Raw genomic sequence first — 24,014 nt, forward strand, 5'->3', positions numbered from 1 at the left:
GCTCTCCCTCTCACAACCTTTGGGAGCAGCTATGGGGTAATACTTTTGCAAGGATCAGTGTTGAGCAGTATCTCCAGCATATTAGGTTCAGATCTCAGCTATCCTTGTCTTCTTTGTCCAACTACTCTACTTTTATTTTCCCAAACAGACAACGTGATTGTGGTTAAGTGCAATGCAAATGCCTCTCTCCTTTCATCTCTTTTACAATTCCCTTGCCGTGCTGCCTGTGTAAAAAATGTGTCATTACAGGCAGGTTCTTGGTTCCAGACAGGGCTCTGGAAAGCATTGTTAGAGCTTTCAGACAACGGAAGTAAAGGGATCCAACTCATGGTGCCATCCTGACCTATTACCGACTCTGATGTTGTAAAACACCTGTTAGTTGGATCAGTTCTTTGTCCTTTCGGGGAATTATACTGATTTTCCTCATTCCTTCTCTGGCTCCTACGACCCAAGATGCCCATCTTACCCTTTCACCTGACAGGGCACAGTGGCACCAGCTGCACAGAATAAGGATGCAGTAGTTTACATGGCACTGCAAGTGAAGCATGAATAGCATCAGCACAAGCAGAATAGTTTGAGAAAATTCTCCCACGGGATGCCATAGAAGCAACCTGTTTCTAGCTTTCATGTGCAGGTAGAGGTTGTTTTCATGTTGATGAACAGTGTAAAGTATTCTGTCTGTGATCACTGTTACACAGTAACGGTGGCTTTATACTCAAAACAAAGGGAATTCTCCTTTATTGATTTTTCTCTTTTAATGCTGTGCATCCAGCACACTCACCATCCCATGTGGAGGAGTTATGTAACAATGAAGCTATAGTGGCATTCCATTGGAAATCATATCCTGAGGTCATAGTCAACTACTGTAAAAATGCAGTAAAGTGGTGCTACCTCTTGATATTTGGACTTTAAGTGTATTTCACTGTCATTTGTCCACACAAGTCAAGTTTTGATTTATACAGACCCTATTATGGAATGCAGACATAGTCTACTTAGAGTAATATTTCATTAACTCCTTAGAATGTTTGTAAAATACACTCTCTGGACTATGAAGATGAAGGGTATGTTTTGTAAGGAGCATGATGTGAAATGAATTTGTCTCTAGGCCTAGCTTAATTACTTTAATGATCCCACTGGTGATTACTATAGGTGTCTTTCTGTGTATATATATTGTGACCTACACGCATGTGTTCATTTATGAAAGCTAAGATTTAAAAAGAGTAACTCTACTGAAGTAACTCTATTCCAAATTTACTCCAGTATAAGTGAAATCAGAATCAGGCCCAGTGTGTTCATGGGTTAAAACAGGCTTTAAAAGCAAAATGCATATTTCAGTTGAATAAATATGTAGGCATGCCAGACACGAGATTTAAATAATGAAAGAGTATGAGAGTATAGACCTATTGAGCACTTAGTCACAACATTCTGTACAGAGTAGGCTTTAGCTAACACAGCTAAAGCAACAGTAACCCTTACGTTACGGATTTGGGCAGATTTCCCTACCATGTGAATTTAATAATAAATTGATAACAATAGCTATCCCTCATACACTCTAGCATTTTACATTGTCAAAGGACTTTACTAACATTAAGTAATTACTCCTGACACCCCTTATCTATGATCTCAGGAGGTAACTATTATTGAACTACATTCATCCCTAGTACAACTCCATTGACAACAATAGTTACATAAGAAATGAATATGGCCCACTATCTCCATTTTACAGATGGGGACATAGCAGAGCTGGAATTAGATTTCAGGAGTTACTGACTTCCAACCCCTGCTCAGTCCAAGGAGGTCACCCTCTCTGTCTTCTAATCTTTGATTTTTCATTATTTTTTTTTTGATGTTTTCATATTCAGAGTTCAGTGTTTCCTTGATTTGTTCTTATTTGCAATTTTCTCAAGCAGGATGGTTATTAGCCTAGCGTGTATGCACTCTCACTCTGTATTGATGCAATCAGTGTGACTATAGTCTGCCTGTTAGAGCTGGTGCACAGGATATATAGGCTAGGCAGAGGTATTCTAGGGTTCACGTGTATTGTGTTGCTTTCACTCTACTGCAGTATGGTATGAGTTCAAAGGCTAAAATTGCTGCTTTTTTATCTGCTGAGGACCACAGAAAGCAATACCTGAAGGGAATCCTGCACGTGGATAGTGGAAAGCTATTATGCAGCAAATGCTGATACACATACACAGAAAGGATCGGTTGGCAAGAATTGGAAAAATGAAATTTGCAACATAAAGCTGAAACGATGAAGGAATCACAGTCCAAAGGGCATGCTGCTGTTACGTCTGTGTTCTAATGGAGTGCAGATGCTACCCAGTGCTGGCAGGTAATCCACTTAGAACTATAGAAGCTTTTGCAGCAGCAAATCTCTCTCTTGGGAAAGTAGATAATGAAAAACTCAGGGAGTCTTTAACATTTTTGGTGTCATACTGTTCTGCAGGTGTTTTGCCTTCCACCGGCCAATGAGTTGCACCAGTCTTATCGACACCAAAGGCTGAAGCTTTGCAGTTGGGAAAGGTGAAATATGTTGGCGGCACTAGGCCAAATTTGGCACTCACATAAATCCCATATAACCTCACTGAGACAAAATCATGATTGGTGTCATTCTACTATATTGGAGTTACACCAGGGATGAATTTGGCCCATTGATGTCACTGTGGTTGTTGGATACGAATGAGAACAGAGCTTGGGCCACTAATGTTAATGTTGTAATTGAAGAAAGAAAAGATTTAATGATAGTTTTTTAAACTTACATTAAAAAAAAATCCAGTATTGGTTTGTCAGAAAACCCAAACAAATAAGCACATTTTTTTACCATTTTAATGTTAATTATATTTTTTGGGGCAAAGGGGTTGATGGTTAAATGATTACCCTGATTCTGCTCCTAGTTAAGTCAAAGGAAGTTTTACTCTTGGTTTCAGTGGGACCAGAATCAAACCCATGGGTCTATTGTTTCATGTTAAGAATGGACAACTCAGTAACACTGAAATGGCCAAGCAGTGAGATTCTGCTCTCAGTTACGGTAGAGCAGATCTGGAATTACTCCATTCAGGCCAATGGCTCAAGGCTTTTTTTATTTGATTTCTTTCTAGTTCCATCAAGTTGAAGAATGGGAGCCACATCTCTTAAGTAGCAGATGTAGTCTTCCTTCCTTAGTGACACTGCCTTCTGTATGACCCTACCTACCAACAGCTCAGAGAGGGAGGGTCTTTCTGTCTTCTGGAGTGTAACCATGGCACACCTCTCATGACACCTTCCTTTCACTGACTAAGTTTCCTCCTCTCATCCTGCAGTAGTAACAAAAAAATCCATTGGAAATTCCATTTGGGTTGTGCTGTCATCTGCTATCCGCTCTGATTCTCAAACAAAATGATCATAGGCATACTAGATGTGCAAATAAGGACCATGTTCGTTGTATTCTCTCTCCAAACTACAATACACAGATAATTCTGGACATGAACAATTGGGAAAAAATCAGTACAACTTAACCAAATGTAAAAATAAATAGGAGCATTATTAATTTACCAACTTAACTCTGATTCAGAAATATAGCTAGATAGGGATAGACTCAGCTTTCGGATCCCATGAATGTAGTACCAAATAAGCAGAGAACAGTAGCCCTGTTCAGCCATCTGTTGTCTTCAGTAAGTGGAGCTACAGCTCCTATGGAATTCTCTGGGCTAACCTGGGATAAAATAGGAACACAAATGTAGGTGTGAGTTACATATTGGGCATAGCCTAATGTAACATGCACAGTTGGTGTTCAGGGGTTGTGCAGAATTAGTATAAATTACACACCAAAAGGATGAACGGATGGACTGCAGCAAAAGCAACTAAGGGAGAGAATGTAAGTTAAAACATGTTTTCCTACTTTAATACCCTCCTTAGAATCCTAGTTCACCAAATTGGTGTACCATGCACTTGTTTTGCACACCCACTGAATGCCCAGCCAATGTGAGTTATAGTGCTCTTCCACTACACTGCTTTTGTGACTGACTGACAATCACGTCTGCACATAAGTGTAAGTCCCATTTATATCAGAGGGACTTGTACCTGTGCAACTGAGGCAGAATTGGGCTCAATATGTAAAATTACATTTATACCCTCACTGAATTTGGCCCCATATATAACTGAGTTGCTACTGGAAGTCTCTGAGAGTTTACGCTCTGCTATGCTGAAAAGCATTATCGGAGAAAGTTGCTCCTTTAGTGTATCTGTGCTCAGAAAGTCAGAGAAAGGTATATGTGTAAATTAAAAATGGAAGGCTCTAGCCTTATGCACCAGCCATACCCATACTCCTGCCTGAAGCTAGCATATCAGGAGAACATTTACGCAGCACCATTTACTTGTTGAAATAAGCAGCTCTGTGCGGCTCCTAGGATCCAGTCCCTTCCTCCTGCTAGGCAGCAAAACTGCACCGGGCAATACTAGGCTTCCTGCACACCTGCAGGGGATGGGCAGGCACAGGACTTGCACCAGTTAGGTACACAAGGTGAAATCCTGGTGCCACTGAAATGGGAGATTTGCCAGTGACTTCACTGGGACAAAGATTTCACGCACAGCTCCCATTAACATTAAAACAAAACTAATATCTTCATGTTCCCCAGCCTCCCAAAGGGCCCAGCAGTGCCATGTTAATGTTAATGGAAGCTGTGTGTAAATCTTCCAGTCAGCTTTGAGAATCTTAATCATAATGTTTAATTATCTCCTGCTTAGATGAAAGTTTCTGTAGTAAAAAAGAAGAAAGTTAACCCAGTTTTGAAGACCCTACAGATGCAGCTTGCTATTCTTTGGGTATGTGTTCTGGGCCTTTATTGCTCCGGGTTGAGTTATTTAAAGGAATAGCAGTAATAGGTTTGTAAGAGGCGGGAATGTTTTGTTTGAATTGGGCATCTTCAGATGTATCCTACCAGGTGCTGAGTGCCCTCTGCTACCACAGAATTTGAATGGAGATTCAATTCCTGCAGGATAGGGCTCTCTGGGAGACTAGGGAATGTGAAGATGGTACTTAGAGGATTTGTTGTTTTTTTTAATATCACTCCAATACTGATTTTTACACCCCACATTTAGAGTAAGTTCTCTGTTAATGAAACATAAAAGATGAAGAACTCTCATGAGGATCAAAGTGGAGTAGTGGGGACAGTGACCTTTAAAATGATATTTTTAGCAAATGTAAGTTATTATTTTTTTGAATCTTTACTAATTCCTTTGAATAAAAGTGCAACTAGGATTGAAGTAAAAAGAGTCAAAGAGAGCAAAAACATCAGACTCTTAGGCTTGGTCTACACTACAGGGTTAGGTCGAATTTAGCCGCGTTAGGTCGGTTTAAAAATGACTGCATCCACACAACCAACCCTGTTCCGTCGACCTAAAGGGCTCTTAAAATCTACTTCTCTACTCTTCCCCGACGAGGGGAGTAGTGCTAAAATCGACTTTGCTGGGTCTAATTTGGGGTAGTGTGGATGCAAATTGACAGTATTGGCCTCCAGGAGCTATCCCAGAGTGTTCCATTGTGACCGCTCTGGACAGCACTTTGAACTCCGATGCACTAGCCAGGTACACAGGAAAAGCCCCAGGAACTTTTGAATTCCATTTCCTGTTTGGTCAGTGTGACGAACTCAACAGCACAGGTGACCATGGAGTCCCCCCAGAATCATAGAGTGTAGAATGTTTCTATGCTCCCCCTATCATCTCTGTCCTTGAGGATATGGCAGATTAGAAAGCGAAAAAAACGCACTCGCGATACATGTTTTCCGAGCTCATGCAGTCCTCCCGCACTGATGAATAACTAATTCTAAAGGGCCTAATTCTGATCTCACTTACCCTGATGTAAATTAGGAGTGACGCCCTTAGATTTACAACAGTGTAAACCTGGTGGAAATGAGATCAGAACTGGACTCTCCACTAACTTTAAAAGGAGACTGTTTTCCCTTCAACCCTGGTCCTTTAGCCATAACTTCTTTCACTTTGCTCCTTCCTTGCACCCCCAAAAGGCACAGTATAAAAAAAAAATCATCCTAGAACCTTAAGAATTACCTAGCTAAGTGAATGGTAATGGCCACATTGGATTATTGACTTTTAAAAATACATGTTGATAAAATATATATATACCAGCTCTGATCTATTGCAAAAACAGATATTCTTGCCTGCACAGCAAAATATAAAGTATTAAATCTAGGTAATAGTAATAGATCCAGTAGTTCCTCTAGGTGCGTAATAGTTAATGAGTGTAATATCCTTCAAAAGCACTCCAGTGTGAGCATATGGCTCAAAAAACTCCTATGGAATTCCAGCATCAAAGTTAAAAGGCAAGAACACAGGATTATAGAAATTAGAGATGGATAAACCGCTCACCTTGTAGGTTGTCTTGTCCTCCTCCCTGAACTGTACAGTATATTCTCTGGTGCTTTGTCCAAATCAGTTTTAAATAATGAAAGATAAATGCTCTTGGGTTATATTTTTTAAAAAAGCCTAAGTTTTGTATCTACAAATTAGGTTCCGTATTTAGACATTACGTTTGGCCATTTATCTCCGGAGTTTTTTATAGATGGGATTTTTAAATGTGCCTATAACATAGGCACTCAGATTTCATTGACTTCCAATAGAATTTGTGCACCTAACCCAAAATTGTGGAATCACAATGAGAAGCTGAGTTTGAGATTCTTGAGAGTGTGGCCTAAATTAAGTAAGCATATTTGCTTACAGGAGAGGAGGTAAGCTAAACCAAGTGGAAGTTGGCGGGGAGTGGGGGAGATGCACAATGGGTATCAGTGGCTATATCACATTTGCCACTTTCCCTCCAGTCTCAAGAAAGCCTTTCTTACCTTGACTGTATAGTATCATGGAAAATCTGAGTTGCCATTTCCAGGATCTGCGCTCAGGATGAAGAAGCCCATCGGTGTGCCCATTGCATGGTTGGGGCTCCATGGTTAGGGAGGTCATGTCAGCCCAGGATAAAGACGACAGTCATATCAAAGTGACAGCAATATCTTGGCAAATCTGCAGAATTTCAGGTGGAAAGTCAAGTGAAAGCGAGTGCTGACAGTTTTGGCATCAACTTGCCCTCTATTCCTCACGGCTGGGGCCTAGGGAGCAGCTGTGGGCAGTCATGCTGTGACAGCAGCTCTCACTGAGCTGTGCTGCCAGGGAGGAGTCTCTTAGACCAATGCAGAAGGACTGGCCTTCCCTGTCGGATTTCCTTGAAGATTTTGGGATGCAGGCATTGTTGGAAAGCCCTGGTCTCTGTGGGCCCACAAACCACTCTCCCTAATAGAATGATGGGCAGGGAACATGTTAAGTCTGCTGAGTAACTTTTAACATCTCACAGCTTTTAGTACAAGAGCGCAATGAGTTAGCTCTCTATTTTCTGCTAGTGTTTTTGTTTATGGGGTAAGGACCAGATTTTCAACCTAGCATTGAGGGTTGGGGCATAGGTGCTTTTAAAAATCTCACGAGGCACCTACTTGCCTATTTACATACATAAATAGACCTTTACCCTGATATAACGCTGTCTCGGGAGCCAAAAAATCTTACCACTTTATAGGTGAAACCACGATATATCGAATTTGCTTTGATCCACCGGAGTGCGCAGCCCCGCCCCCCTCCCTCCCCCCCCCCCCGGAGCGCTGCTTTACCGCATTATATCCAAATTTGTGTTATATTGGGTCACGTTATATCGGAGTAGAGGTGTACCTTTGAAAATCAGGCCCTGTCTATAAATGATTGGTGTTGGCAGCATGGCACATTCAGAGCTGAAACCCCCAACTTTGGGCTGTCATACTTTCCTTCCCCCATCAATATATAAAAATGAACAATAGACTTTTTAGAAAAATTGTTTAAAACAAAAATTCTCTCCTGCTCTGACACCCTAAGTGCCAAGTTTCAGCCTGAAGCAAGTTTATGTGGTTGAGTTATTAAACTGTGACAATAAGGGTTTGTAATGGAACCTGTGGCAGAACCTTCATGGCAGCACACAAATGGCACCTCTGTAAAGCAGCAGGGCTATATGTTTAGTCTCTGTAGAATTCCAAGGGCCCATGCCCTGGTGCTCCTTTCCCCTCACGAGGGTGGCTGTTTATCTGGCCGCCATAATTTGGGCCCAACCAAATTTAGGGTCTGTTTCGATCAATTTCATGGCCAGAGGGTTTTAAAATTGGTCAACTGCATGTTTTCAGATGTTTACATCTGAGATTTCACAGTGTTCTAACAGGGGTGGGGGGTCCCAACCCAAAAGGTACCTGGAGGTGGATCTGATTCCCCCCGCTCCCACAAGCAACCCTGTAGGTGAAGAGGAAGTTCTGAGTCCTGTCCATCCCCAGCACTGTGGGATTGGCAGCTAGGAGCCCCCGGCTGGGGCACTCCCCACAGCAAGGAGGAGATCGGACCCACCTCCACAAGCCTCCTCCGGCTGCAGGAACCTCTGGAGTTGCTGACCAGCCCCAGAGCTTCCTGGGAGGCACCCAGAGGTGGGTCTTATCTCCTTCCCCTCTCCAAGAATGGCTGTGCAGGGAAAGGACAAGTCCTCTCCCTCCCCAGCCCGGCCAGGACTCACAGGTACGAGCCCTCAGCTGGGGCGCTCCCAACAGCAAGGGGGAGATTGGATCCACCTCCACAAGCCTCCTCTAGCTGCAGGAACCTATGGGGCTGCTGCCCAGCTCCAGAGATTCCTGCAGCCCGAAGTCCTGTCCTTCCCTAGCCCGGCCGGGACTTCCAGCTACAAGCCCCCAGCTGGGGCATTCCCAGCAGCATGGGGGAGATCAGATTTCATGGGGGAAGGGCTTATATCATGGTCCCTGACACATTTTTCACGGCTGTGAAATTGCTGGGGCCCTAGCCATAATGGGAAAAGGTTTTAAAAGTCCCTATTGGATAGGTGAGAGTGTGTGGAAATATACTACAACTATCCAGAGGAGGGTTTTTTTTTTCTATTGAGCTTCATACTAATCTTCATACTAGTTGAAAGATAAAATTATGAGCCAGATTCAGGAAAGGTGGTGCAGAAAGGTGCAAATGGCATCTCCACGCTTCAGCTAAGCCCCTTGTGTGGCAGGGCATGGAGGAGGATGTGCTCTAGCCAAGGACAGCAGTGCTTTGTTCCCTCAGAATTTTCATCAGGGCTCCAGAGCAGGCGGCGCTAATTCAGTACGCTCCTAGGCCGCCTATGCCTTCTCCCTGGCAGGTGCCACCTGCTTTTCAGGCAGCTTGGGGCCCCTTAAATGCACCCCATAATAAAGGAGGTTGCAGCTGCTTTTCACTATCCCAGCTCCATTCACCCGATAGCCTTCTGCCACTGGGGACTCCCATGCATACCCTGGAGTGAATCTGGGTCTGCCTCATTAGTTTTATAATAGACAGAGTGAAAATGTGAAAAAAAAATACTGCTGGAAACATTGAGCACTACTGCTCAATGCTGGAGCCAAAGTGTGATCTTGTGGTTACAACATAGGACTGGAGGACAGGAGACCTGGGATCTAAGCCTGGGTTAATTCTGTTACACTTAGCATATTGAATAGTACCTTACTCTGCCGGCAGTCTCTCGTTTTCTTCAGTGTAAATTCATATTCTCAAATGGAATGCGTGGCAGGGTGAAATACTGCTCAACTGCTTTCTGGTCCTGTGTGCCAATCACTTAATTTTTCTGTGTCTCAGCATTCCATCTTCAACACAGAAATAATATCTACTGTCCCTACCTTATAGGGGCCTTGTGAATCTTAAATTATTTTATATGAAGTTCGTTGAGATCCTTGGATGAACATAAGAACAGCCATATTTGGTCATACCAATAGTGCATCTAGCCCAGTAGCCTGTCTTCTGACAGTGACCAGTGCCAGGTGCTTCAGACGGAATGAACAGAATGGTTAATTATTGAGCGATCCAGTCCATCAGCTAGTCCTAGCTTCTGGCAGTCGGTGGTTTAAGGAGTTGTATCCCTGACTGTTGTGAGTAGTTGCCATTGACTGACCTGTCCTCTGTGAATTTATCTAATTCTTTTTTTAATTCCAGTTATACTTTTGGCCTTCACAACACCTCTTGGCAATGAGTTCCAGAGGTTGACTATGCATTGTATAAAGAAGTACTTCCTTTTGTTTGTTTTAAACCTGCTGCCTTTTAATTTGATTGAGCGACCCCTAGTTCTTGTGCTGAGTGAAGTAATAACACTTCCCTAATTCACTGTCTCCACAGCATCCATGATCTTATAGATTTCTATCACAGTCTCCCGTTATCATCTCTTTTCTAAGCTGAACGGTCCCAGTCTTTTTTAATCTCTCCTCATGTGGAAAGTGTGTCATATCACTCATCATTTTTCTTGCCCTTCTCTGTACTTTTTCCAATTCTGATACTTCTTTTTTGAGATGGGGCAACTAGATCACCATGCAGTCGGTATTCAAGGTGTGGGGGATACCATGGATTTATATAGCAGCATTATGATATTTTCTGTTTTACTATCTATCCTTTTTCTAATGGTTCCTAACATTCTGTTAGCTTTTTTGACTGCCGTTGCACATTGAGCAGCTGTTTTCAGAGAACTATCCACAATGACTCCCAAGATCTCTTTCTTGAGTGGTAGCAGCTAATTTATGTATAGCTGGGATTATTTTTCCAGTGTGGATTACTTTGCATTTGTCAACATTGAATTTCATCTGCCATTTTTTTGCCCAGTCACCTAGTTCAGTAAGCTCCCTTTTAGAGTAACAGCCGTGTTAGTCTGTATTCGCAAAAAGAAAAGGAGTACTTGTGGCACCTTAGAGACTAACCAATTTATTTGAGCATGAGCTTTCGTGAGCTACAGCTCACTTCATCGGATGCATACCGTGGAAACTGCAGCAGACTTTATATATACACAGAGAATATGAAACAATACCTCCTCCCACCCTACTGTCCTGCTGGTAATAGCTTATCTAAAGTGATCATCAGGTTGGGCCATTTCCAGCACAAATCCAGGTTTTCTCACCCTCCACCCCCCCCACACAAATTCACTCTCCTGCTGGTGATAGCCCATCCAAAGTGACAACTCTTTACACAATGTGCATGATAATCAAGTTGGGCCAGTTCCTGCACAAATCCAGGTTCTCTCACCCCCTCACCCCCCTCCCAAAAACCACACACACAAACTCACTATCCTGCTGGTAATAGCTCATCCAAAGTGACCATTCTCCCTACAATGTGCATGATAATCAAGGTGGGCCATTTCCAGCACAAATCCAGGTTTTCTCACATCCCCCCCACCCCCATACACACACAAACAAATTCCACCACGATTTCAACAATTTCCATCCCACCACCAACCTCAGCCTGGTCCAGTCCACACAAGAGATCCACTTCCTGGACACTACAGTGCTAATAAACAATGGTCACATAAACATCACCCTATACCGGAAACCTACTGACCGCTATTCCTACCTGCATGCCTCCAGCTTTCACCCTGACCACACCACACGATCCATCGTCTACAGCCAAGCTCTGCGATACAACCGCATTTGCTCCAACCCCTCAGACAGAGACAAACACCTACAAGATCTCTGTCAAGCTTTCTTACAACTACAATACCCACCTGCAGAAGTAAAGAAACAGATTGATAGAGCCAGAAGAGTTCCCAGAAGTTACCTACTACAGGACAGGCCTAACAAAGAAAATAACAGAACGCCACTAGCCGTCACCTTCAGCCCCCAACTAAAACCCCTCCAACGCATTATTAAGGATCTACAACCTATCCTAAAGGATGACCCAACACTCTCACAAATCTTGGGAGACAGGCCAGTCCTTGCCTACAGACAGCCCCGCAACCTGAAGCAAATACTCACCAACAACCACATACCACACAACAGAACCACTAACCCAGGAACTTATCCTTGCAACAAAGCCCGTTGCCAATTGTGCCCACATATCTATTCTGGGGACACCATCACAGGGCCTAATAACATCAGCCACACTATCAGAGGCTCGTTCACCTGCACATCCACCAATGTGATATATGCCATCATGTGCCAGCAATGCCCCTCTGCCATGTACATTGGTCAAACTGGACAGTCTCTACGTAAAAGAATAAATGGACACAAATCAGATGTCAAGAATTATAACATTCATAAACCAGTCGGAGAACACTTCAATCTCTCTGGTCACGCAATCACAGACATGAAGGTCGCTATCTTAAAACAAAAAAACTTCAAATCCAGACTCCAGCGAGAAACTGCTGAATTGGAATTCATTTGCAAATTGGATACTATTAATTTAGGCTTAAATAGAGACTGGGAGTGGCTAAGTCATTATGCAAGGTAGCCTATTTCCTCTTGTTTTTTCCTACCCCCCCCCCCCCGATGTTCTGGTTTAACTTGGATTTAAACTTGGAGAGTGGTCAGTTTGGATGAGCTATTACCAGCAGGAGAGTGAGTTTGTGTGTGTATGGGGGTGGGGGGGATGTGAGAAAACCTGGATTTGTGCTGGAAATGGCCCACCTTGATTATCATGCACATTGTAGGGAGAATGGTCACTTTGGATGAGCTATTACCAGCAGGATATAGTGAGTTTGTGTGTGTGGTTTTTGGGAGGGGGGTGAGGGGGTGAGAGAACCTGGATTTGTGCAGGAACTGGCCCAACTTGATTATCATGCACATTGTGTAAAGAGTTGTCACTTTGGATGGGCTATCACCAGCAGGAGAGTGAATTTGTGTGGGGGGGTGGAGGGTGAGAAAACCTGGATTTGTGCTGGAAATGGCCCAACCTGATGATCACTTTAGATAAGCTATTACCAGCAGGACAGTGGGGTGGGAGGAGGTATTGTTTCATATTCTCTGTGTATATATAAAGTCTGCTGCAGTTTCCACGGTATGCATCCGATGAAGTGAGCTGTAGCTCACGAAAGCTCATGCTCAAATAAATTGGTTAGTCTCTAAGGTGCCACAAGTACTCCTTTTCTTTAAGCTCCCTTTGTAACTCTTTGCAGTCAGCTTTGAACTTAACTATTTTGAGTAATTTTGTATTGTCCGCAAATTTTGCCAACTCACTGTTCACCCTCTTTTCTAAATCATTTCTGAATATATTGAACAATACAAGTCCCGCTATTTACCTCTCTCCATTGTGAAAAATGACCATTTATTTCTATCCTTTGTTCCTATCTTTTAACCAGTTACTGATTCATGAGAGGACCTTCCCTCTTATCCTGTGACTGCTTAGTTTGCTGAACTGCATTTGGTGAGGGACCTTGTCAAAGGCCTTCTGAAAGTCTAAGTACACTATTATCAGCTGGATGAGTCTGGTCCTCATGCTTGTTGACACCCTCAAAGAATTTTAATAGATTGGTGAGGCATGATTTCCTTTTAAAAAGCTATGTTGACGCTTTCCAGTATATAGTGTTTATTTGAGTGTCTGATAATTCTCTTATTTACTATACAATCAGTTTGCCTGGTACTGAAGTTAGGCTTACTAGCCTTAATTGCCAGGATCGCCTCTGGAGCCTTTTTAAAAAATCATTAGCTACCATCCAGTCGTCTGGTACAGAGGTTGATTTAAGCGATAGGTTATATACTATAGTTAGTAGTTCTGCAGTTTTAGATTTGAGTTCCTTCCAAACTGTTGGGTGAGTATCATCTGCTCCTGGTGACTTATTACTGTTAAATTTGTTACCAAATCGCCTCTACTGACAACTTAGTCTGGGACAGTTGCTCAGATTTGTCACCTAAAAAGAATGGCTTAGGTGTGGGGATCTTCCCCACATCCTCCAAGGTGAAGACCGATGCAAAGAATTCATTTAGCTTCTCCGCAACTAATTTGTCTTCGTTAAGTACTCCTTTAGCACTTTCATCATCCAGTGACCCCGCTGACTGTTTGGCAGACATCCTGCTTCTGATATACTTAAAGAAATTAGTCCCTTTTTTCCTTCCTCTCTCTCCTATGTTCTGCTTCCCCACCTCTACTGCTCCAACTCCATGCACGAGCAAAGCAGCCAAGTACAATTGACAGACTCCTTATCAAGTGCAGAGAGAGCTTCAGAGATCTTGTCAACTTCACTTTGCCACTCTGCTTATGCTTGGAGTAAAACAGCAGGGTGTGGAAAAGCAGAGGGGAGCAGCAGGTGAAGAGAAGAATAGAGCAACAGAGCAGTAAAGGTACTTTGTGCTTGGAGCACAGCCAGAGTAGAATTTCTTCCCTTCCTCCCTGCAAAAAAATTACAAAAAGCCACATTTTAAAGATAATTTTCTAAATGTAGATTCCTGACTAATTGGACAAAGGGCAGAAGAAATATCTACAAAATCCATTTTTAATAAATGTAAACAAATAAATTATAAATGACAAAAATATTACTGAACAGTTAAATATTCATAACATAATTACTTAAATTAATATTTTTAATGCACTACTTGTGGTAAAGAGTCTTACTGACACTGCCTAGCATGCTTTGTTAATGAAATTTGTAGGAGCTGGCAAAGTGGGTGTGATGGGTGGGGAATGCTGGACTTGTGGGTGTGGCAAGTGTTGTGGATGCTGGGGGACTGTGAGCATGGCCAGGGGAATTTTGGAACCTGAGAGAAGAGTAGACACAGTTTTGTTTTTTCACATCAAGTGTTACAGACGCCCCCAGTTTTATCACAAGTCTCATGTTATTTGGTATTTTTCTTAAAGCTTCTTGCAGTCAGATGATACGGGGTAAATCTCAGCTTTCATTTTAAAAAAGAGCCCCTTTTTTGGCAATGAAGAAAATCTTGAAAATGTGACTCTAAAAGCTCAAAAAGCAGATGGCAGGAATAAAAAACCACCTCAACATTTATTTTTAAAATTTAATGATTTGTAAGCCAATCTCATGATTTTTGGGGGCCTGACTCATGAACCCCAGGAGTTGACAGTGCTGTCATTACTCAGTAATGACCTCTCTGTTAAATTAAGAAATGATTTCTGACAAGCACCAAAGAGAGTTTAGTTTTGTCTTCCAGGTAGAGAGTTGGTGGCCAGAGTTACTGGCCTAACATGGGCTGAAACAGAGGGTCTGTAGATACCTAAAAGCAGTAAACTGATCTTTTAATTTCCAAGGAAGCAAGAAAAGAGTTTACCGGTAAAGTTATTCAAATGTGGGTTGGCTGGCTGGTTTGTTTATTTTTAATCTAATAAAAGGGGATCTTAATATCCCTGTTAAAGCAATATAAAGCTGAAAACTCCCCTTTGGCATTTTGGCTAAATATTACTGAAAATGTAAAAGTCTTTAACAAAAACAATGGAAGTGCAAAGAAACTATAGAAATAGAATCAGCAGGTGTCATTCGAAAAGTGAGGAAGAGTAGCGAAAAGTGTTTGATCCAGCGTCAAATTAACCAGTAGACCCACTAGGCCAGAGCTGGACCACAGCCATTTTGTGGGCACTGTTCTGCAGAGGCAGGTTTGGGAGTAGCAGGAGTAAAGGGAGCCAGGTGGACACACGTATCCTGAGGAGTATCTCACTGGTCAGCGTGTGCTTAGCATCTGCTGTGTGCTGGCCACGCAAAGTGGAAGAGGTGCCTTGCAGTCAGAGTGGGCAGTGAAGAGACAAGGCTGGTAAGAGGAGCTGTTGAACCAGCCGGCACTGTAAAAAGTACTACAGGAAAGTACTCCCAGCATGTCTCAGGAATAAGGGGCAAGGGGAAGGCAAGTGCAGAATCCTAAGGCCTTGCAGAATCCTAAGGCCTACCTACAGGTACTTGTTGAATGGATCCAGTCTGGATTTGATCCAATGTCTGGAAATTAAATCATGACAAAAATGTCTTTATTAATCAGAAAGTATAATATTACTAGAGAAGACATGTAGAAGTTTTTGGAAGTACTAAATAAGATCTCAGTGCTGGAAACTTTCCCACCTCCCTGGTATTTCACTTTCTTGAGGTTTCCACTCTCTTCCAAACTGCAGTGAAAGTAAGTGGTTTCTGCTGAAGCTGGCTTCATATCATTTTGCCACAGATACTGCGGTGATGAATACTTCTACTTACAACAATAATCACTGGTGGATTGAATGTCAGGAGGTTCCTTGTGCAGTGCAAGTCGTGCTCTCCTGCCACCTTTTCCATATCCCTTCCCCTTGCTTTCCTCCCTGTGAATACAGACATGTCAAGTCTCACTCATTGGGTGTGATACTCGCTCATTAGCATGCTGTCTCACTCACACACATTCCTAAGCTTATCTCACTCATTTTGAGTAAATATATAAAGATTTAAAATTACTCAGGCGCTGCAAGAGACAACAGTACATTCGGGGCCTCAGGCCCAGGGCTTCGAGCTTGGAAAGCTGCTTTCCAAGCTTGTGTACTGTGGTAACCATGGAGACTGCAGGCCGGCAGGCATTCTCTATGGGCGAGAGAGGAGGCGGCGTATGTGCGTGCAGTGGCGGATTAGCCACTGGGCCGATGGGGCCTGTGCCCAGAGGCCCTGGCCAACTGGGGGTCCCCCAGAAAAATGGACATGCCCCAATCTACTCCACTCGCCCAGCACTCCTGCTGGGGAGCAGGGGAAGCCCCCATGCCCTGACCCCGGTCCCCAGCAAGATGCCCGGACGGGGGACTGCAGGCAGAAGGGGTAGGGAGGGGCCCCCACTTGCCCTGGCCCAGAGCCCCACAAGCCCCTAATCCGCCTGTGTGTGTATGTGGTCAAAAAAATCTGAGTTTGCCCAGAAAACAAACAGGACTGGATCAAAAGTTTGCTGGGTCTGCAAAATACAGTTCAAAATTAAAACCACACTGGACAAATTCATGTCTTCAGGGATCTCCAACCACCCAGGTTTTTGTTCCAACCAGCAAGTAATTGTTTTTATTAAAATCCATTGGTTTCCATTGTAAATAAAATTCTCCTGTGCCCTAGACCAGTTGTTCTCAACCTTTTTTCATTTGTGGATCCCTAAAAAATTTCAAATGGAGGTGCAGACCCCTTTGGAAATCTGTTGTTTGTATATATAGTTGAATTTTGTTCAGTCAGTTTTCAGTCTGAATCTTGTGGACCCCTTAGACATAATCCATGGACCCTCAGGGGGCTACGGACCATAGGTTGATAACCGCTGCCCTAGACTTTAGTATGAATTAGGCCATTTAAGTATTTCATGTGCAATATTTAGCAGTTTACATTTTAAAACAAACTATTAAGCGCTGGTTGGATTAAAAACCTGAACTATTGAATGTCGCCAAGGACCAAAGATGAGAGTCCCTGTCTTAAGCAGTGACGAAACGCGCCACCTGGAAAGTCTCACTCTTTGGCCTTGAATCTCACTCTTTGGGGCTGTAAATCTTACTCTTAAGGACAGCCAACCCTTGGCATCTCTGTTATATCTGCTTGATGACATGCCTGAACCACAGTGCCAAGTTGCTAAAGCCCTGAGGAGTCTCCATATCCTAGTGTCCCAGGAAACAGCATATCTCTCCAGACACATGACCCTCTGTTATTGTATAGTTATATGCAGATCTGCAGTTCCAGCAGCTGTCTGGTCTTGTAAAGGACACAGATGATTCTTGTGGTTTCCAAACAGGCATCTTGCACGCTGACTCTCATTTGCCTAAATTGCAATTTATTTTATTTATTTGCTATGCTATTCCTTTACAGAACAGGCTGCAAACCATTCCTTTCCATACTGTTGCAGGCTTTGTTTCATCTCTTCCAAAGTGAGACCTACCTGAGTAAGCAAATCAAGTGATCATTCTTTCTAATGTGCAGCTGTCGGTAAGCAGGCTCTTCATGGCTTTACAGATCTCCAGCAAAACTGTCATGCAAGGCTTCGGCCTGAAACCCATGTTCCTGTCATTTTCACTGAATTCATCATGTGCTCCAGAAATGTTGTTCCTTCTAGCGGATTTCACAAAGGTGTCATTTGCATTTGTGAAATAATTTAGGAGGAGGAACCCTTTCTGGGTGCAGCATTACATACTGCAACTGAAGTTTGTTCTTGGAGCCTAAGAGCCTCCTAAAATGTCAGGTAAATCCTTAATCGTTTTTCATTCTGGTTTTGGGGTGGCAGTTAAGTCTTTCAACACTCTGTGAGTTTCCCAAGCAGCAAAATTCAGTAGTGAAGAAATACTGCTGAAGGCAATCCACACAGGCCTGAAAACTCGCCTTTTGTTTTCTCTACAATAAAAGTCCTGCACTGCGCTAAGCACAGCCTAATTGGAAATCCTTTCTCCAGTCCTCCCTACGTTTCTTCTTTGTTGACAAACATTCCTCTTTTTATACTGAATAATCTGAAAGCAGCCATTGGATTTCATTCAGTGTGTCTTAAAACACAGAAGAAAGGTTCCAAGGGGTAAGAGATCAAAGCTGCAGCCTTGCTGTAAGACAGCAGTCTTCTGTAGAAGCTCTCAGAGCTACTTTGTCACCAAGCAAATTAATTCAATACAAGTGCAAAATTGAACATGAGTTGTTGTATCAGGATATCTCTTACTCTTTCCAGTTAAACTGAAGAGCTGCACAGAAACTCAGTTGGACTCCTTTAGCCCACGTACATACTTTGTGAAGGAAATTAACCCTGTAGTTAATGGACTAAAATATAGCACTGTTCAAAGGGTATATTTAACCTGTAACAACTAAAGCAGATACCCCTAGTAACTTCTAGTAAAATAACAATTAGAAGACAAAATAGTGGAATAACTATTAAGTGAAAACAAGACGTTTAAACTTCGAGAGCTCATGGAACGATGGGTTTACACTGTATAAACACTGCAAGGCAAACTTGATTGCTTTTTCTGGTCGATCTGCAAAACTAGCAGTTGAAGGAAATGCAGCAGATGTGTTGTACTTGGATTTTAGGAAAGCATTTGGTATATTTTCATAATTCAAATTGGCTATGATGCAAACACTGGCACATGTATTGATACTAACTGAAGGATTGTAAACACAGGACAAAGATAAACGGCAAAATGTGGAGTCAGGGTAAGGGCATTGGATTTCTAGTGAAGTATAGCAGAGAATTGTGTCAGCTTCATTCTTATTTAATATCTCCATAATTAATACAGAAGACAGTAAATGGCACATTAATTAAATTTGCAGATGATACTAAATTAGAAAGAGCTGGAGACACCAGATTTTAGGTGCAAGAGTGGAGAGCAAAGTGGACATAGATTGGCAGTGCAATGCAACCTCAAAACAGGCCTGTTCAAATTTGGGCTGCAGACACAAAAATATCCATCAAAGAATATGGAGGTGCTAGTTTCTCTAAATAGCTCTGGTGCAGTAGCACCTGGCTTACTGCAGTCAGATCTGGGCACCTCATTATCAGAGAGAGATGGGCAAATTAGGGAGTTCTGGGAGAAGCAAAAAAGATTAAGAAGCTGGAAAGATTATAAGGAAAGGTTAAACAGGGTCTGTGTATGGTATAGCTTGGCTAAGGGGAGAGTTAATACAAATATTTGATGAGCATTAGTATCATGGTGTGGGAGAAAATTATTTAGAGTGTGCAAGGGGCTACAATGGGGAATACTGGGAGCATAGGTAAGCTAACTAGTAGGGGAAAATTTTGGCGGTGGAATCTAGAGGACCACAGAATACTCTCGCAGGGAAATAATGGAACTCCCGTTGTCTGGGACATTTAAAACTAAATGTGGCAAAACACTGGTAACTGCAGTAGGAAACTATGATTATCGGGGAGATGGACTTGATTACTTCATAGGTTATTTCTGTCTCTGACTTCTATGATGCTGCTTTCAAGAATATTGCATGTGTGTTTGTGTATCTATATAAGTTGTTTTATTTCTCAAGGGAAGACAAAGCATATTGTAACCAAACAGTCATTTGTAACTTTGGGGAGGATGAAATCCCAGCCAAGCAATGCCCAGGTCTCTTGCTATGTAGAGTATACTGTTTACAACGTAAAGGAGATAGCAGTGGGAACTGGAATGATGGTCTCATTAAAGAGGAAATATTTAAAACTTTGCATTTTGGTCAGGTTTATATCTAACCAATTAGCCACCTGGCATAATGTCTACATTCCTTTTCTTTGGCAACCAAACACGTAAATGACTTCCCTTTGTACGCCTCACCTGGTGAGAAATGACTCCTCTTGGAATACTGGCAACAGGGCCTCAAGTGGAATAGTTGCAGAAGCTTGTATGGACCATTCCTAGCGGTGCAAAAACTAGTTGTCTAAACCATTCTGCCACAGAGGCCTAAATATTTAGCACTGGGGGGTTATGTAACTAACACTGGCTAATTTAAACTGTCTTCTCAAAAATTGAAATTTTTTTTGTCTAATGAGAACTGACCTTGTGAAAAATGTACTGGCTAGAAGGTCAACACAGTTCAATTCAGGATAAGCTGTACATGGTAATTAGGGACTTATTACATAGTTAGCGCCCCGTATCCATATCAGCTATGCACAGCCTATTGCAGGGCAAAAGCCTTCTAGGCAATACTCCTGTCAAAATTATGGGCCCTGTTTGCAGCCCTTATCGTGAACAATGAGAATTTTACATGAGGAGTGATTGCGAGATAAGGCCCTCTCTCCATCAGTATAGATGTATGTGTGTGTGTTACATAGGCGTATGTATGTAACATCTATCTTTGCGCACATTCTCCTTTGTCACAGAGTTTACAGAATTAAGATACTGCATTATTATTGTTATCCCTATGCAAGTTGAACTGAGACAACTGAATTGTCTGGACTGTTTCTAAGCCTGCAGGATCTAATGAAATTTTGCCTTTCTTCTACCCATTTTTTTTCTTTTCTTTTTTCAGAATAAGTCGTCTGTTTAATGGCACAGAGCCTATTGTCTTGGACAGTTTAAAACAACATTATTTCATTGATCGAGATGGTGAAATTTTCAGATACATATTAAGTTTCCTAAGGACATCTAAACTGCTACTCCCAGATGACTTTAAGGTAAGTGAGGCCATGTCTACAATCCATTTTTTTCCCCATTCTGTCATTTATTTTGGTGTAGGTTTGTTTGTGTGTTTGACCTAAACACAGTTAACTATATGTTGATGTTTATTGTTAAAGTTTTTAGTAGTTGTGTATTACATTGGGGACGCTATGATTTAATAAATAGACCCGTGGTTGTCATGGATACCATAAAAAGTTAAATGATGAAGCTCAAGGCTAAATCAGTTTTTCTAAACTAATTTTATTTTCTCACATTTTTAGCTTATTTATCAGGGCATAACAACAATTAAGAAGCGGCAGCAGCAAGAGCTGACATTTACCACAGTTTAATGTTCAGCACCTTAAAGAAATGTTTCATATTTGATAGTTATTGCAATTTGAGTTGTATAAAGTAAAATTGGTGATTTAAAAACCCCTCATAATCTTAAATAAACCCATGAGGATTTCTGTTAGACATAACTCGTTAAGACATTTTGCTTTCAAGGAGAGATCCCTAACACAGATTGTGAAAGATGAAGTGCTCTCAGGAGAATGCAATTTTTTGAAGGGATTCTATGGAGTAATATATTTTGACTGTTTGGTTGTAGATGATGACAACTTGGCTAATTCTCAATGGTTGAGTGGTGAGACTTAATCTCCTCCTAGGTGATTTATTTATATTTGGATTTACAAAAACGAATGCCTTGATATATCCAGGCATGTGTCCAAAAATTAAAAGACAACAGGATCCAAAAGGTAGTGCAGCAGGTCACTGACACCACAATTAAATAAGAATGTATCCCCATTTGGAGTTGGCAGACATGCCTCTGGAAAGGGGAATGCTCCTAGATTTTCAATAAAATTTCAGCTTTCATGTATAATTAGATAGGGCACATAATTTGGTCATGATGGAGTCATTCCTCAGATGGGAATCATCACTAGTTTTGAATGGGGAGTATAACCATTCCCCCAACCTAAACCAAATCTCAGCCATTGCTGTACAAATAAGGTATTTTTGTTTTTTATATAGCAAGAATAATCTTACATGGCCCCGGCTCCAAGGAAGTTACTGTCTAAATTGGCCAGACATCAGAGTGCAGACACATAATATATGATGAGAATGGAGACTGGAAGATCTGGTCTCAAAGCAGTGGCAAGGTTTTGGCTGTCGTAGATTATTTGTTGAAGGGCTTTGCACAAGAAATGTGGTCTTCAGCACTCTGTATGCAGAGAAGGTTGTGCAAAAGAGGTGGATTGTCTGAGTGTGGAAAAGAGGGAGAAGACTGTAAATGGAGTAGTTGGGGTGGAAGAGCAGAAAGGCTGATGGGGAAAATGAGAGAGGAGATGCAGATAGGAGTGGAATTGGGCCAGGACCATAAAGCTAAGGGCTGCAAGCACTTTGTGGATGATGAGAAGGAGCCAGTGAAGGGATCTGAGTAGAAAAGGATCAAAGTACAAATGGCAGGAGAGAGAGATGATTTTAGCAGCATATTTTGGATAGAGTGGTGGGAGCCAGCCAAGGAGAACTGGGAGGAGGAGACTGCAGTAATTGGGAGAGAGGATCAAGGCATTGTCAAGGGTTTGGGAGGGTGGATTTTAGAGATGCTGTACAACAAGAACCAAGGGGATGTGAGAATGTGTATCCTCAAAGTGTATGCCAGCCTCAAAGAGGCTATGGCAAGGCTGGAATTAGAACTCAGGCGTTCCTAGCCCCAAAGACCATGCTCAGTCCACTGTTCCATGCTGCCTTCCTGGATGGGGTTAATTGTATTTTTAATTTATTCCTCCCTGAGATAGCTCTAGAGTAGAGTAGAGTAGGTAATGAAGGCTCAGAAAAGCAAAGTGTTGCTAGGTAGGGAGTAACTCAACAAAAAATGCAAAGAAGAATGCATTGCAAAGCTATGCACTGTAAAACTGCACTGTAAACAGTTTTGACTTCGGAGAAATCTTGTAATTTTGCCAGTGTGATTAAAGTAATAGAAGAAAACAATCAAAGGCTGCAAATGGAATCTTTTGGTGTTTCTAAATGCAAAACATTATTTAAGGTATAAAACCTTACAGGTTTTCCAGTGAGACTTGCATTAAATGTTTTTTATGTCAAACAAAGCATTATCAAGTGTTTTGAATATTTATTAGTTTTTTTACCCCTTTAATTTAATCAAGTCGTTTAGTAGCCTCAAGGTTAAGCCAAGTTGCTTTTCAACTTGAATTGCTACTCAGATTGTTATTTTGGAAAATTTGGAATGTTAGTACCGCACCAGTGTTTTTGTGTTTTCTATTTAAGTGTTGTTTTCAGACGAAGTTAACACTGAAATGCAGAGAAAGTGGAGTATGTGTTCCTAGGCTAGTGATTCTTTATTGTCAAGTCTGACTGGTGTGTTTACGGTGAATATTAACTACAGTTCCAATTACTAATAAGGCAAGACTTGAAAGTATTCTGCATCTTACAGGTCTCCCTCCTGAGACCAACATTCCTAACAGATTATACAGTGTTCATGGTTTTGTGGATTCTAAGCAGTGTACAAAGTGATGCTTTAGACATTTTGAAATTATTATTAATTGCTGGGCTTGATTTTCCCTTGCATCCAAGCTCTGCTTAGCAAAGGGGATGGAGGGCAGGCAGGGAACTGGTTAAAGATCCCTGATTCTGCACCAGCGCAGCCTCAGGGAGTCAGAGCTGCTAGGGGCTGCTCTCACTTAAGCCACTGGCCTAAGGTCCATAATGCTATGTCTACACTGCAATTGAAAACCTGCAGCTGGTGCGTGCCAGCTGATTCAGGCTCACAGGGCTCGGGCTAAGGGGACGCTTAATTGCAGTATAGATGTTTGGATTCAGGCTGGCACATGGGCTCTAAGGCCCTGTGAGGTGGAAAGGTCCCAGAGCTTGAGCCTGAATGTCTACACTGCAGTTAAACAGCCTCTTAGCCTGAGCCCCACAAGCCTGAGTCAGCTGGCACAGGCCAGCAGTGGGTTTTTAATTGCAGTGTAGACATACCTCCTCTGGTATGCTCTCTATGTCAGGGAGGAGTGGCTGGATTTATGCCACCAGAAGGATCCCCTCCTCCAGGGGAATTTTCTCCTGGCCAGTTGCAACCAGAATTTAGCCCCTTTGTACTGCTCAGGGCCTGTTATTTATACTCCAAGCCCCCAACCAGAAATGGGGCCCATTGTGCCAGGGACTGTACATAACCCTTCTGCGTGTATGTCCTGCCCAAA

At 42.2% G+C, this 24,014-nt stretch overlaps 1 protein-coding gene across 1 annotated transcript in view; it reads left to right on the forward strand.

Annotated features, from left to right (window-relative positions):
* Nucleotides 1-24,014, forward strand: part of KCTD15 (potassium channel tetramerization domain containing 15) — a 49,851-nt gene that overhangs the window by 12,881 nt on the left and 12,956 nt on the right. The window contains exon 3 of the mRNA XM_077831387.1: nt 20,672-20,816. Coding sequence (XP_077687513.1) covers nt 20,672-20,816 — 145 coding nt within the window. The remainder of the gene's footprint in view (nt 1-20,671; nt 20,817-24,014) is intronic.

Source organism: Eretmochelys imbricata, chromosome 12 (genome assembly GCF_965152235.1).
Source record: "Eretmochelys imbricata isolate rEreImb1 chromosome 12, rEreImb1.hap1, whole genome shotgun sequence".
Lineage (NCBI taxonomy): Eukaryota > Metazoa > Chordata > Testudines > Cheloniidae > Eretmochelys > Eretmochelys imbricata.